This window comes from Ceratotherium simum, chromosome 2 (assembly GCF_057802395.1).
Source record: "Ceratotherium simum simum isolate JZ-2026a chromosome 2, ASM5780239v1, whole genome shotgun sequence".
Taxonomy (NCBI): domain Eukaryota; kingdom Metazoa; phylum Chordata; class Mammalia; order Perissodactyla; family Rhinocerotidae; genus Ceratotherium; species Ceratotherium simum.
The window spans coordinates 97,939,160-97,953,994 of record NC_141901.1 but is presented as its reverse complement, the minus strand read 5'-3'; the positions used below and the strand labels follow the sequence as shown (position 1 = coordinate 97,953,994).

The window sequence follows — 14,835 nt, the reverse complement described above, 5'->3', positions numbered from 1 at the left end:
GACCTACTTATCCTCAAACAGCAGTCATGAGATCATAAGTGTGCTCAATTCACACAAGTTACTCACTAAGAATAATAACTTCACTAGAATAAAAAGCATACTTCAATTACAAAAATTATAGCAATGTTTTGGTTAAGTTTTATTCCCTACATTATTATAATACTACACAAAATTCATACTCCCAAAATATCTATCTTAATAATCATTTGCTTCTTTATATCCAAATATCTATACCTCATCTGGTGATGGATGCAAAGCGAAGAGTTCCTTGTGACGGTTTGATTTCCTCTGGTCATCATTCTGACGGTCTATTTCTTCATTTGGAGTTCGATCAAGTAAACTGGGAAGCAGGGCATCGGGAAGTGAATTTTTCAAGTCAAAAATACTGCAGGCCCAGCTACCCCTTGGAGTATCATCTATTGACATTGAACGTCTTTTAAGATCATCCTTTCGTGCAAAACATGAAATGTAAATATATTAATTAATGAATAAAAATAAACTATTTTAAAATAACTTCTTATAGTCATTTAAAAATAAAAGTATTACTTGCTCATCCTGGTAGCTGTTGCCATCTGGTGCTTCATCAGATTCAAAGACCTGTTTCGGCAAACCTTTTTGCCTTTCTTTCTGTTTATCTAATGTATTGGGATTAAATCCTGTTCCCAGTTTATGATATCTATTCAAAATAAAATAGTTAAATAAATATCAATTTTTGAAAATTTTTCACTTTTTCATCATTATTATGTAATAAAACAACTGTTCTCTACATTATTTCTTTACATAATAAGGATACATTCCAGCAGTTATGAGTGTGTTAAACATTTAACCAGAGGTTTAAGAAAACTTCCATTCAAAGTTCCTTTAATCCAACTAAAGAGCAGATTATCAGTTGCTAGAAGTAAATCATATTCTTCTTTTCATGACAACCATGTGTATATAATTTAAGTTGTACTTTCAATTTGGAGAATTGGTCAGTGAAAAAGAAGGGATGGGAAGCCAGATTAAGGAATAAAATGAGAGAGTAGAAAATATATACTACATTCCTAATAATGTAAATTTTAAAAAGACAAAAAAATTAAGCATTTAATCTTAAAATTTCAAATAGCCAAAAAAATTTTGCTGTTATTTCATTATATATAAAAATCTTAACCTAAAGCTGCAGACTTTTAACATGAAAAACAGCAAGATCTACACCACTGTATACATATAGTACTTAATTAACATACCTTGTTATATAATATATATATTAGGCAGAACAACTCTTAATGTAACCTTTTTTCCTAACAACTCACATTCAAAAACATCAAATAGACACTAAGATCCAAGAGAAATTACTATTCCACACCTCATAAATTGTCAAACTGGTGAAAATTTTAATTGGAGAAAAACAATTATGATTACCAGAGGATGATATGGTTCTTGCTATCAGTCAACTTATGAAATAGTAATGAATCACATTTGATATGAATCATTCATATCATATCTTGTTGCTAAAGATATTAAAATAGCAGCTACATGATGTTCACATCACAGCATAATCACGAAATGAAAGTATTTTTCTTTGAAGAACTAAAATAAAGGTACTCAATACAGTAACATGAAAGGTATTATTTAGAAGCAGATGTTTTAATCTTTCATGAAATGGTTAAAGTGCCTTAATTTGTGAAGTTGCATATCTAAGCTGCTCTAATAAACCATTCTGCCTTCTTCGTGTCCTAAAAAATAGACAGTATGAAATTCAAGAGAGCTGAGAAGGATGAAAAGATTCATGATCAATACTCTCTTGTCTATTATCATTCTGTCCTTCGAGCAGTTTATGATAAGGCTCTAAATCACCCGTCCAACCCGACACACACCACCATTTCCATGACCCCGTCTCGGCACTCTCGCCCTCAGTTATTCTGTTCCAGCCATACAGACCTCTTTGCTATTCCTTGAACATTTTAGCATGCTCCCAGTATGGAGTCTGCGCTTGTACTGTTCTCTCTCTGCCTAACACACTCTGCCTCAGATATCCAGAGGGCTCACTTCCTTACTTCCTTTAAGTCTTGGCTCAAATTCCTCTTATCAGTAAGGCCTCTTCCGGTTAGTTACCCTAAGTAGAACATTCAGCCCCTCTTCTTGGCTCTCCCTTCCCCTTCATCCTACTTTTTCTCTCCACGAGTCTTACCTCCACCATATCTATTATCTATTTATCTGTGTTTCTTTACTGTCTACTGCCCTCATCCCCAGCTAGAACATAAGCTCCACGAGAGCAGGGAGTTAGTTCTGTTGACTGCTATATCATCATTGCTTAGTATAGTGGCTGGCACATACTAGACTCTCAATAAGTATTTGGTGAATGAATAAAGAAATACTTTCTGTCCTTTTATCCTTTTGTGCTGAATTATGGAAGATTCTATGGTTTCATTTTAACAGCTTACTATTCTACTCTCCAGTCACATCCACCCTGTCATTAAGCCCATCTGCCGAGTTTTTAATATTTTTTCACTGAACAAAATTTTAATTACCAAAGATAACTAGCTGATTTTTATATGGTTATCATATCCTTTCACATCTCTTTGAGGATATTAATCACACTTTGAGGTCTTGATCTGTGTTCTATTAACTACATCCCAAATTGTTAGTCCCTTTACTTGTAGTTTGATAATTCTCTTTCAAGTGCATTGGTTTTCATCAAACAGTTGGCAATTCTGGGTTCTATGCTCATTTTTGAATTTGTATCCCCATATCTGTCTGGAAATACTGTACCTGCTTAGCCCAGCCCATATCCAGTGATTGTGGGGAAGAGGCAAATCATGCTGCCAGGTAGAGTCTGCCAGTACCTAGTCTTCTGCGTATGAGGGCTCCTTCTTCTTCCAAGGTATGCCCACCCTCGGCCTCTAATGCTATCAGCTCAAGTCCCCATAATTACTGCTCTTAAAAAGACAGATACCTCTGCTGCCACTCCTGTGTGTGCATGGCACAGGGGTTTTCAAAGTAACCAAATGTCCAATAGTTACCCTAGGTCTCCCTTCCACTGCATGTATTCACTGCCTCTGAGCTTACAGCACTCCTGAAACTTTGCATATATCTTCTCCTAGATTCCTTTATACTGTGTTTTTCTCTTAAGTTCCAATCACATCTATCTTCTGCCTTTCAGGGATATTTTAAAACTTTTGGTCCACCAAAATACCCCTTTTGTCTTCCATTCACCAATGCAGATAATAAATAATATCTAGTATAATAGAAAAAATATAAGTTTTAGATCTGATGCTCCTAGGTTCTAATCCTGGCTGTCCCACTTTTTGGCTGTGGGACCTCAAAGTAACCTAACTACTCTGAGTCTGAGCTACCTTATCTGTTAGAACCTTAAATGAGATGAGTGTAAAGTACCCAATAAAATGCCCAGCACATAGTAAACACCCATAAATGTTAATTACCTTACCCTCTTGCCTAAATCAAGATTGGCAACCCCATGATTAGAATTAAGTAGCAGATTCCATGATTCCGAAGTTAATATATTTTGCAACTAATCTCTTTTTATTAAGATTTCTGATTATAAGTTTCCAACACACATGCATACAGGTAAAGACTCTGAGTTATCTGACAGAGTCTTCAGTAACGTCTAAAATCTGGCTATTGAAATACTCATCAAAATTTTGAGCACATAAAAACAGCTCTTCTTTATAAAGGGGAGCACACTGTGCTTTTATTAGGTCACACTGAAACTAAAAAGCACGTCAGCAGTATCCCCGAGAGTGATGCTCAACACAGTATTAAACCCAGTGAAACAAGACAGCAGCCATAAGGCCAAAACAATAAGCAATGGATACATCACTTCTGCTAGCACAATTTAGCATAGATTACTTCATTTCTGAAAACTATAATGTCATAACAGATTTCTCCACTACTTCAGTCATTACATTTCCTTTAGAAAAATAAAATAAGGCTAAGAAGTTTCAGTATGAAGACCCTTCTTCATTAGGCAAATTAGCAAAGGAAAAGTAGTTTTATTTTATTTCTTAATCTGACTTGATATTTAAAACACCATCCATTAGAAAAATAAATTTGTGGTAGAACAAAACATTATTATCTTTTTTTTTAAAGGTTTTATTTATTTATTTTTCCCCCCAAAGCCCCAGTAGATAGTTGTATGTCATAGCTGCACGTCCTTCTACTTGCTGTATGTAGGACGCGGCCTCAGCATGGCCGGAGAAGTGGTGCGTCGGTGCGCACCCGGGATCCGAACCCGGGCCGCCAGCAGCGGAGCGCGCGCACTTAACCACTAAGCCACGGGGCGGGCCCCAAAACATTATTTTTTACAAATATTTACCTGATTGGACGTACAGGCCAAGGACCTGTAAATATTTAGTTAGTTAATAAAGGGCAGAGAACTTTCAAACAGCTTGATCTGGCAAACTGGCTATTAAACTTAACTTCACTATTTAAATTTCAATAAATTGGATTTTTTTTGAGAAATACAAATTATTCATCAATATCTACCCATGATTTCCCAAAAGAATTAGACTACAAATCATTATCATTATATATTACTAGTTATTAATGATCTCTGATAATAGAGAAATACTATCCCCAAAAACCTATTGTAAGGAAAGTAAGTAAAAGTAATCGTGGAACTCCAAAGGAGAAAATATCTATATACAAAGGTTCTTCTTTTGCTTCTTTAGCTATTTCTTAAATGAATTTTTGGTCTCATAATTATTATTAATCTACATTAATACATTTATAGATCTTACTCAGTATTTTTAAATACTACAATAAACATACAACTTACTTTCTGATCACAATTGCCCAGTCTTCTGTATAACTTCTTATACAATCTCTAACATGTGGATCCATTTCACTGTTTTAAAAAAGAAAATGTATTTGTAATTTAGACAGGAAAGCAGTGCTGTTTGTGAATTGGTTGCTGCAGTTCTTGTTCATATATTAGGAAACAACATCACATAAGGAATAGGATCTGAATAAAATAATGGAAGGTACCCTTTCTATAGTTATACTTAAACCAAAAATTGGTAAATGTCTCCTCACCTTTCTTCAGGTACAGCTGAAACAAGGGTTCTGCAGTCCCTAGGACTATAAACAACTTCAATATCATCTGGAGGGAATTCAATCAAATCCCTTAAAGGCCCAGAATCCATAGCTAACGGATGAGTAACGAGGTAATCTTCCAAATCCACTGGATCCACTGCTTCAGTAAGGGGCACCTTTATAAAGAGGGGTGGGTGTGAGAGGTGGGTAGAAAGGAAGAGGTGGACGTAAGAATTTTAAAATCTTAAAGAAAAAAATATTTTTTAAAATATACTATGTTTTTAACCTAGTCATGTCTAAAATGTCAGCAGATATTCAGCCGACGCCCTAAGAAATGACAAGGTGCTGGTTTCTTGGACGCCTCTATGCTTTGGGTCATACTCTCTTGAATCTTCTTGCATAGACTTTGCCTGTACCTTTCACATAAAAGCAGTAACAATAAGTAACAGTTTTATAATTCATTACAGTGACAAAATGTTCATTGGAGGGTTTCTTTTTTATATCTTTGGGATTTTTACTGCTAAGTTTCTAAACAGTGCTTTTACTTTATTTGTTGATACTGTCAATTACCCTAATAAAAATGTATTACCACACTGTGGTAGGCTGAAAAATGGCTCTCCAAATTTCTCCACATCCCAATCCATGGACTTTATGCGGCAAAACAATAAATAAATAAAATACAAAATAAAAGGGTATTTGAAGATATGATTAAGGATCTTAAAATAGGGACATTATCCTGGATTATCTGAGTGGGTCCTAAATACAATCATATATATCATTATATAGAGACAGAGGGAGATTTGGGGCACAAAGAGGAGAAAGTCATATGAAGACACAGCAAAGACAGATTTGAAGATTCTGGCCTTAAAAATAGAAGTGACGCAGCCACAAGAGGCTCCCAGAATCTGGAAGAGGCAAGGAACTAATTCTGAAGGGAGTACAATCTTGCCAAAACCTTGATTTCTGCCCACTGATTCTGATTTCAGACTTTTGGACTCCAGCACCGTGAAAGAATAAATTCCTACGTTTTAAGCCACTCAGTTTGTGGTAATTTGTTACAGCAGCCACAGGAAAATAACATACAGACCCTATTAAAAGCATCTATTAGCAATAATAGAATATTCATGGCATTCCTTAGCCAAGCTGAAATCATACGTTTTAATAAGATACACTACTTCTTGTCTAATTCAAGAAAGAAAAAATACTCAGGCAAAACTATGAAGGATTTTATGACAAATATACAGCTACGCACCAATGAAAATAAGAACATGTTTTTTCTCAAGATGTTCAATTAGGTAAAAACACTGAGATCTGCCTACTGTGCAGGTATCCGTTACTAAAAAGAAAATGCTTCATCCTATGCTTCTTTAGACTGAACTAATAATAGGTAGAGCAACAACATTTCAAAGATATTAAGTAAAATAATGAATGACTAACGCATTATAAACACTCAAGATAGTAGCTATTATTATCATTATATGTTTTCTCATTTAAACCTCCCCCAAGCTCTATAAGTTAGAGATAGTTACTATTTCAATTCTACAAATAAAAGCCTTTGTGTTCAAAGAAGTTAACGTCTGAAAATAAAATAGCCACAAACTGATAGAGCAAAATTTAAAACTGGGTCTTCAAGCTCTAAGACTCATAGGTTTTCCTCTCACAAGCATTCTGTCTTACCTACTCTATCAAGTACATAATACACTATCACAATGTTTTTAATAGAGGGAAAGAAGCAATTCAGTAGGGAAAGGAACATCTGTTGCAACCACTGTTGCTGGAACTATTGGATATCTATATGAGGGAAAAAAAAGAACCTCAATCCTTACATCACAACATATACAAAAATTAAATTGAGATGGATCATAGACATAAACACAAATGCTAAAACTATAAAGCTGCTAGAAGGAAACAGGAGAATGTCTTCACAATTTAGGAGTAGGCAAAGGTTTCTTAGACACGACATAAAAAGTAATAATCATAAAAGAAAAATCTGATACATCAAAAGACAGTTAAGAAAATGAATAGGCAAGCCACACCAAGAGAAAACATTTACAAAACATATTTAATAAGCGACTGGTATCTAGAATATATAAAGTCCTACATCTCAATAATAAAAAGACAAACCATCCCCTCAAATAAATAGGGGGAAAAGTTGACAAGGCATTCACAAGGCAAGATATAAGAATGGACAGTTACCACATGAAAAAGTGCTCAACATCAAAAGTCACTAGGAGGTACTTCTGCTTCTGTGAAGATGGAGCAGACATACTTTTCCCAATTCGTCCCACTAATTACAACTACAAACCCCAGACATAATATATAAAATAAACATAAGAAGATTGTGAAAGGTGAAGAGAAAAAGGCAGACCAGCAGAGACCTCGGAACCCAAGGAACGGCACAACACTGAGTTACCTAAAATCTCTTTTTTCCTTATATACTCCAGACCTGGAGCTAGAGAAGTCCACAACCCAGAAACACCAAGGAACACAGGGGGGGAAAAAAAGCCTATTCTCTCCAGCCAAAGGACCAAGAAAGGGGCAGCCTAGCAAACAGAAAACTTTAAGACAATAACCACTCTACTCCAGCCAAACATCATGTGAAAAACTACAGTCCCACCATATCCACAACAGCAAAGGCCACGTTGGGAGCTAGACTTCACTAAGCTGTAACAAGGCATCCCAACACTCCCCACCAGCATGTTATCAGAGGAGCTGGGATTTTCATACCTACTGGGAAGGTAATGAGTCCCCCACCCCCACAGCGTCAGTGGAGACCACATAGGGAATCTGGACATCCACTCCCATGTAGCAGTAACAAGGCATCCCTTCCCTTTACTGCTGCGGCAGTGTCAGAGGAAGTCTATATATAATATAACACCTAGAGCATAAAGGGACATAAGATTTCTACTCTTCACTCAAATGGGTAAAATGTCAACACCAGTAGTGTGATAAGTTATGTATATATAATACCTTAATCAACCACTAAAAAGGCTAAGCAAAGATATGCATTCAACAACACTATAGATAAAATGGAATTCTAAAAAATGTTCAGATAACCCACAGGAAGGCAGGAAAAAGAAAGCACAGGAAAAAAAAACAGAACAAACAAAAAATAAAATGGCAGATTAAAGCTCTAGTAGAATAATAATAACATTAAATGTAAATCGTCTACATACACCAATAAAAAAATAAGAAATTAGCAGAATGGATTTAAAAACATGACCTACCTGTATGGTATACAAAAAACTCACTTCAAATAAGATAATATAAGGAGGTTAAAAATAGAAGGATGGAAAAGGATATCCCATGCATGCATTAATCAAAAGAAAGCAAAAATGGCTCTATTAATATCACATAAAGTAGTGCAAAGAAAAGTACTGGATAAAGAGGGACATTACCTGATGATAACAGGTATGATCCACTAAGAAGACAGAGCAATTTTAAATGTGTATGTACTAAACAAGAGAGCTATAAATTATGTGAAGCAAAAACTGATACAACTGAGGGGTGGCCCCGTGGCTTAGCGGTTAAGTGTGTGCGCTCCGCTGCTGGCGGCCTGGGTTCGGATCCCGGGCTCGCACTGACGCACCACTTCTCCAGCCATGCTGAGGCCGCGTCCCACATACAGCAACTAGAAGGATGTGCAGCTATGGCATACAACTATCTACTGGGGCTTTGGCGGGGGAAAGAAATAAATAAAATTAAAAAAAAAAAAAAAAAACTGATACAACTGAAAGGAGAAATAAGACATACTTATCTACAATTATAGTTGGAGACTTCAAGACATCTCTCTCAACAACTAACTGCAAGACAACCAGACAGAAGATCAACCAGGATATGGTAAAACTCAACAGCACCACCAACCAACAGGATCTAACTGACATTTACAGAACAGTCCACCCAACGACAACAGAATAAACACTCTTTTCAAAGGCCCAAAAAACATATACCAAGATAGACCATATCCTGAGCCATAAAATAAACCTCAACAAATTTCAAAGAATTGAAATCATACAGAGTATGTTCTCTGACCATAATGTAAGCAAACTAGAAATTAGCAACAGAAAGATAACAGGAAAATCTCTAAACACCTGGAAACTAAACAACACACTTCCAAATAATCCATGAGACATAGAAGTCTAAAAAATAAAATTTTAAAAATACATTGGACTATATGAAAATAAAACATAACAAAATTTGTGGGATGAGGGAAATGCAAATCAAAAACACAAGATACTACTTCACACCCATTATGATGGCTATTATTTAAAAAAAAATGGAAAATAACAAGTGCCGGAGAGAATATGGAGAAATTGGAAGCCTTGTGCATTGCTGGTGGGAATGTAAAACAGTACAGCCGCTGTGAAAAACAGTTTGGTGGTTCTGAAAAAAAATACCAAAAAACATAGAATTACCATATGGTCTACTAGTTCTACTTCTAGGTATGAACCCCCAAAAATTGAAAATAGAGACTCAGACACTTATACACTCACGTTCATAGCAGCATTATTATCTACAGCCAAAAGGTGGAAACAACCTAATGTCCATCAACAGATGAATGAATAAACAAAATGTGGTATACACACACAATAGCAGATTATTCAGCCTTAAAAAAAGAATGAAATTCTAACACATGCTACAACTGAATGAACCTTGAAGATATTATGCTGAGTAAAATAAGCCAGACATAAAATGACAAATATTGTATGATTACACTTATATGAGGTACACAGAATAAACAAAAAGAGACAAAAAGTAGAATAGAGGCTACCAGGGATTGGGAAGACGGGGAATAGGGAGTTATCGTTTAATCAGTACAGGGGTTCAGTCTGGGATAATGAAAAAGTTCTAGAAATGGATAGTGGTGGTAGACAGTGGTGATGGTACACAATATTGTGAATGTAGTTAATGCCACTGAATTGCACTTAGAAATGATTAAAATGGTAAATTTTATGTTATGTATATTTTACCACAATATCAATCAATGAAACAATAATTTTAAATGAACATTTTTTAAAAACTTTTTAAGTCAATGCTTCTCCATCCAGGTACTATTTCTGGGGCAGTATACCTTTCAGGATTCAAAGTGTCACAAATAAATACTCAACAAAATAATGACAAAAGCTGAGAGTCCTTACATATGTCTAATTCAAAATTAATCTTTCCTCAAAGAATGAACAACTATATCAAGAGTTAGTGTTAGGGTAGGGGAGGAAGCTATGACACTCTTAAAAACACTAAGTCATATAGAGGATAAGGTCTCTCTAAGTCATTGGTCACATGAGGTCACATAGGCCACAGGCTTTCTAGGTATAGTGTTAGCTAGACTTTGATCAAGGAAACAAATTTATTTTTGCTACAACTGTCTCCACTCTCTCTGATGCCCATCAGAGACAGTTGCCTGGGTTCGTCTTGGGATGTAGTGATGAGCTGCTTACAACTATCAATTATTTTGCAAGACTCCAAAGAAAGAGTCTGTATTTACTGACCCAAGGGAGGAGACTGCAACATGATTTTATAAAAGAAAGTGTCTGGGCAGTTAGCAGGGTTAAAGCAATAGTGAAGCAGAACACAATCTCTCATAGGCAATATGACACATTGTCTTACTTCAGCAATTACTGCACTGGAATTTTGGCTGACATGTCTAGTGTTAATATCTCCTTCAGTCCTTTCTGGTGTGCCATCAAAAATTCGGGTATTTGATTAGTGGATGTTTTGGGATGGGGGAAGGCGGCTAAAAGGGTGGTGGCTAAAGAGTTTCTTTTTGATGAAAATGTTCTAAATTGACTGTGGTGATAGTTGCACATATCTGCGAATATGCTAAATCCATTGAACTGTAAATTAAATGGGTAAATCGTATGGTATATGAATTAAATCTCAATAAAGATGTTAAAAAAAAAAAGTTGAACCAGAATCTAATCAGTTACAGGAAATACAGAAGATAAAGAAACAAGTCTACAAGGAAAAAATTTCAAAAAAGTTGAACCAGAATCTACTTTGTTACAGGAAATACACGAGATAGAGAAACAAGTCTACAAGGAAGCAAACATAAAATCGAAAAGGCAGGGAATTCTCTAAGACAACTAATTCAATTTCCTCAATAAGTCAATGGCATAAAAACAAAGTTAAAAGCTGGGGGAGGAAGAAACTGTTCTGTTTTTTTTGTTGTTTGTTTTTAACTCGGTCAAAATCCATCTGTGGATTTTGTTTGGATCCCAATTTAAATAAACGAAGTAAAAAAGATATTTATGAGATAATCAAGGAAATTTAACACACACTGGATATTAGATGATACCAAGAATTACTGTTAATTTTTGTTAAATGTGTTAACAGCATTGTGGTTAAGTAAGAAAGTGTCAAAGTTTATACTAGTCTTTCTATTTCCATTATGTTTAAAGATTCTCATAATTTTAAAAGAATTTTTTCAGAGAGAATACAAGAGGAAAAACTGAAGTCAGCAAGCTGTGACAACCCTTTGAAGGGATTTTGTTGCACAGAAGAGCAAAGAAACACTAGAGGTTGGAGACTGGTGGAAAATGGGGGCAAAAAAGCAGGATTTTTTTAAATGGGAGAAATAACAGCATATCTGTACACTGATGGAAATGATCCAGTAAACAGAGAGGAAAAAAAAATAACAATATAAAAGAAAGGGGAGAATACCAAAGTACTGTACTTGAGTAACTGACAGAAGTTGGGATTAGCTAATCCCTCCACTTGTTCACTAGTGGTTCATCTATAGTAACTGGTAAACAGGTAGACTATATGGGTACAGATGACAGTAGGTGAATACACATGGTGGTAGGAGTATGTGGAAGTTCTCTTCTGACTGCTTCAATTTATTCAGTGAAATAGGAAGTCAAGTCATCCTAAGAGTGAAAATCGGGAAGAGCAATTAGGGATTTAAGGAAAGACGAGGCATGAAATAAGTCAACTAAAGTAATAGGATAATGAATGGACTAGGAAAATATAATGTTTGCCTGGCAATATTAAAGCCTTCATGAGTTAGTGGTCATAAATTTAAAGTCAGACCAGTCAATGGGATTGTGTGTTTTTCTCCAGCCACACTCAGCTGCACAAGTGCAGGTATGAAGTAAGCAGAGAGTTGGATTTAAACAGCATTGACGTTGAACCAAGGGGTACAATGACATGAGAGGAAGTTAAGGAAGTCAAGGGTATAAGGAAGAGAGTAACTACAATGATGAACAAATAATTTAAGTTTGGTAAGGTAAGAAAAGAGAACATCAATGAGTAAGGAATAGGAAAAAGTTAGTATGATCATGGATTCTAGGTCCTGGTGGGGCTGAATGACAGCTGGAGTCAGGCCACCACAACAAGAGAGCAAGAAAGATAAGAGGTGGTAGTCAGAAAGTAGGAAGCATAAAACTCAGATTGCAGAGGGGTTCCAGTTATTCATAATGACTCAATCAAGGGTATGACTATGGAAGTGAAGAGTTGAAGTGTAGTACAGGGTGCAAGACATCAGTAGAGGAGTTCAGGACACTGAGAGGGGATTACAAGGATCATCTCCATTTACACTGAAATCACCCAGAAATCCATATATTCTAAAATTTCTCCAATCAGCACATTACTGCTATTAGAAGTAAACTCCAGGGGCCAGCCCGGTGACACAGCGGTTAAGTTCGTGCGTTCCACTTCAGTGGCCTGGGGTTCGCTGGTTGGGATCTTTGGCACGGACCTACTCACCACTCATCAAGCCACGCTGAGGCGGCATTCCACATAGAAGAGCTATAACTCTACAACTATGATACACAACTATGTACTGGGGGACTTGGGGAGAAAAAAGAAAAAGAGGAAGATTGGCAACAGGCGTTAGCACAGGGCCAATCTTCCTCATGAAAAAAAAAAGTAAACTCCATGTTTTAAAATTTAATAGCATAAACATGTCATTACAAGCCAATCAAATTATGCTCTAGCATACCACGTTTGTTCAATGATTGGTACCCTTTCATAGCCAAATGGAAAGTGTTAATATATAACCCAAGTCACTCTTTATTACTTTTTTAGTTTTTGACAAATGGCAATATATTTTTAATTCATATTCCTACTATATATAATAAATAATTTTTTTATCAAAATTGATTATCCTCATGCCAGCTTCTTTAACAAGAAAACATGTATTTACATCTCTGATACAGTACCTGGCAAAGTAATGATTCACTAATTATATATTCCTTTCTATTAAAGGGGTCAGATAATACTACAAATTCACATAACTATTTAATATTTACTTCAGTACTTATTTCTAGAACAGATTCTGAAATTTCCATATAATGAATCACCTTGGGTCTGAGAAGTTCTAGTAAAATTCCAGAGTTGATAAAATCCTGAATGTAAAATTTCAGAGTTAACTAGGAAATCAACACTTCTATAACACCTCCTAACACTCTCCCCGACTCAGATTTCAGGAAAGAGTGAGGTAACAACAAATAAAGCTATGAGACTAGTGATGGAATCCAATCTATTGGCTTTTATCTTTCCACTATTTTTTCATGGCCTAGTCAGTAATACACCAGTAAAGTATCATATTTTAAATATGCTACTTACTGTGGTATGATGGGATGTATTGCCAACAATGTTGAGGTTTTTCAGCAGTTGTGGAGAACCACTGTATTGTCCAGAGATCTGCTTCCTAACTTCAGCAGCCACAGTTCTATAACAAAGAAAGCAAATATTATTTTTAAAAAGAAAACAACCTAGTTTAAGATGGGAGCAAGGTAAGTATATTAAAGATTCATTTCAAGAACAAGAAAATCTCAGCATATCAATAAAGCTATAAATTCATAAGCTATTTTGGTAAATACTGCTTATAATTACAGTAGAATATCTTTATAATGCTGATGTAGGGCACAAGCGTGACAGCCAACTTACATCAGGTTTTTTGTGTATGGCATTTCAGGGAACATGCTTTGGCTTATAACAGCACTGGAAGCTATAATAAGATGTATATATTAAAATGCATATATTTTAAGGATACAAAATTAATTCTAAAATACTTTATAAACAAATCAACAAATGATAAGAATTAGGAAGAAAAAACTTCTTTTTTTCCTTTCTAATATTACTAGCTCCTCATTCATGCCCCAGAAAACTATTTCCTATATTTACTTAACTAATAAAAAATGTCCTTATACTCTGGCTTTAACGGCTTTCCATAATCTGACCCTAATTACCTTTCCAGTCTTACATATAGTTTCCCAAATTCTTGTCAATGAACATAAATTGCTTCCTAGAATGCAGTTTCTCTCATATCCACAAATTCAAATCTTAACTAGTTTTAAGGGTAAAACTCAAATGTCAAGGACTCCCTACAAACTTCTTGGCTCACCACAACTAAAAATAATACCACCCTTCTTTAAAACTCTTAAGAGCATTTCGCATAACCTTACTTGCATTTTCCTCCTTCCTCGTTATTTTTTCCACATTTCATGTGTATGCTCTATCTAAGCAGAGGCAGTGGTTTCATTCATCTTTGTTTTCTCTAAAATATTAGCATGTGGCACTCAAAACATGTTAATGTTTAGCCCTATGAAATACATAGGATTACTGAACTTCCTAACAAATGAAGTAAACCACAAAGGCATTAGGGTAACATCACTTGACAGTTGTACGTCTCTATTTCAATCAGGATTAGAGTTGAGAAGTTCCACGATTTCCAGCTGGTTGCTGACCCTTAGGGGCATACCCCTATTTCAAATTTCTTAAATAGCATTTCTACAACAAAAATATTTTAGACATTCAAATGACTCTACAGCTCATTAATCTCTATATTCCTTAGATTCC

At 35.4% G+C, this 14,835-nt stretch overlaps 1 protein-coding gene across 7 annotated transcripts in view; it reads right to left on the bottom strand.

Annotated features, from left to right (window-relative positions):
- Positions 1-14,835, bottom strand: part of DOCK7 (dedicator of cytokinesis 7) — a 190,378-nt gene that overhangs the window by 158,600 nt on the left and 16,943 nt on the right. For all 7 annotated transcript variants that reach the window (XM_087417095.1, XM_087417065.1, XM_087417088.1 and 4 more), the window contains exons 2-6: positions 13,600-13,705; positions 5,035-5,210; positions 4,778-4,846; positions 547-676; positions 235-447 (exon numbers count right to left, since the gene is read on the bottom strand). In XM_087417095.1, the coding sequence (XP_087273221.1) occupies positions 235-447; positions 547-676; positions 4,778-4,846; positions 5,035-5,210; positions 13,600-13,705 (694 nt within the window). The remainder of the gene's footprint in view (positions 1-234; positions 448-546; positions 677-4,777; positions 4,847-5,034; positions 5,211-13,599; positions 13,706-14,835) is intronic.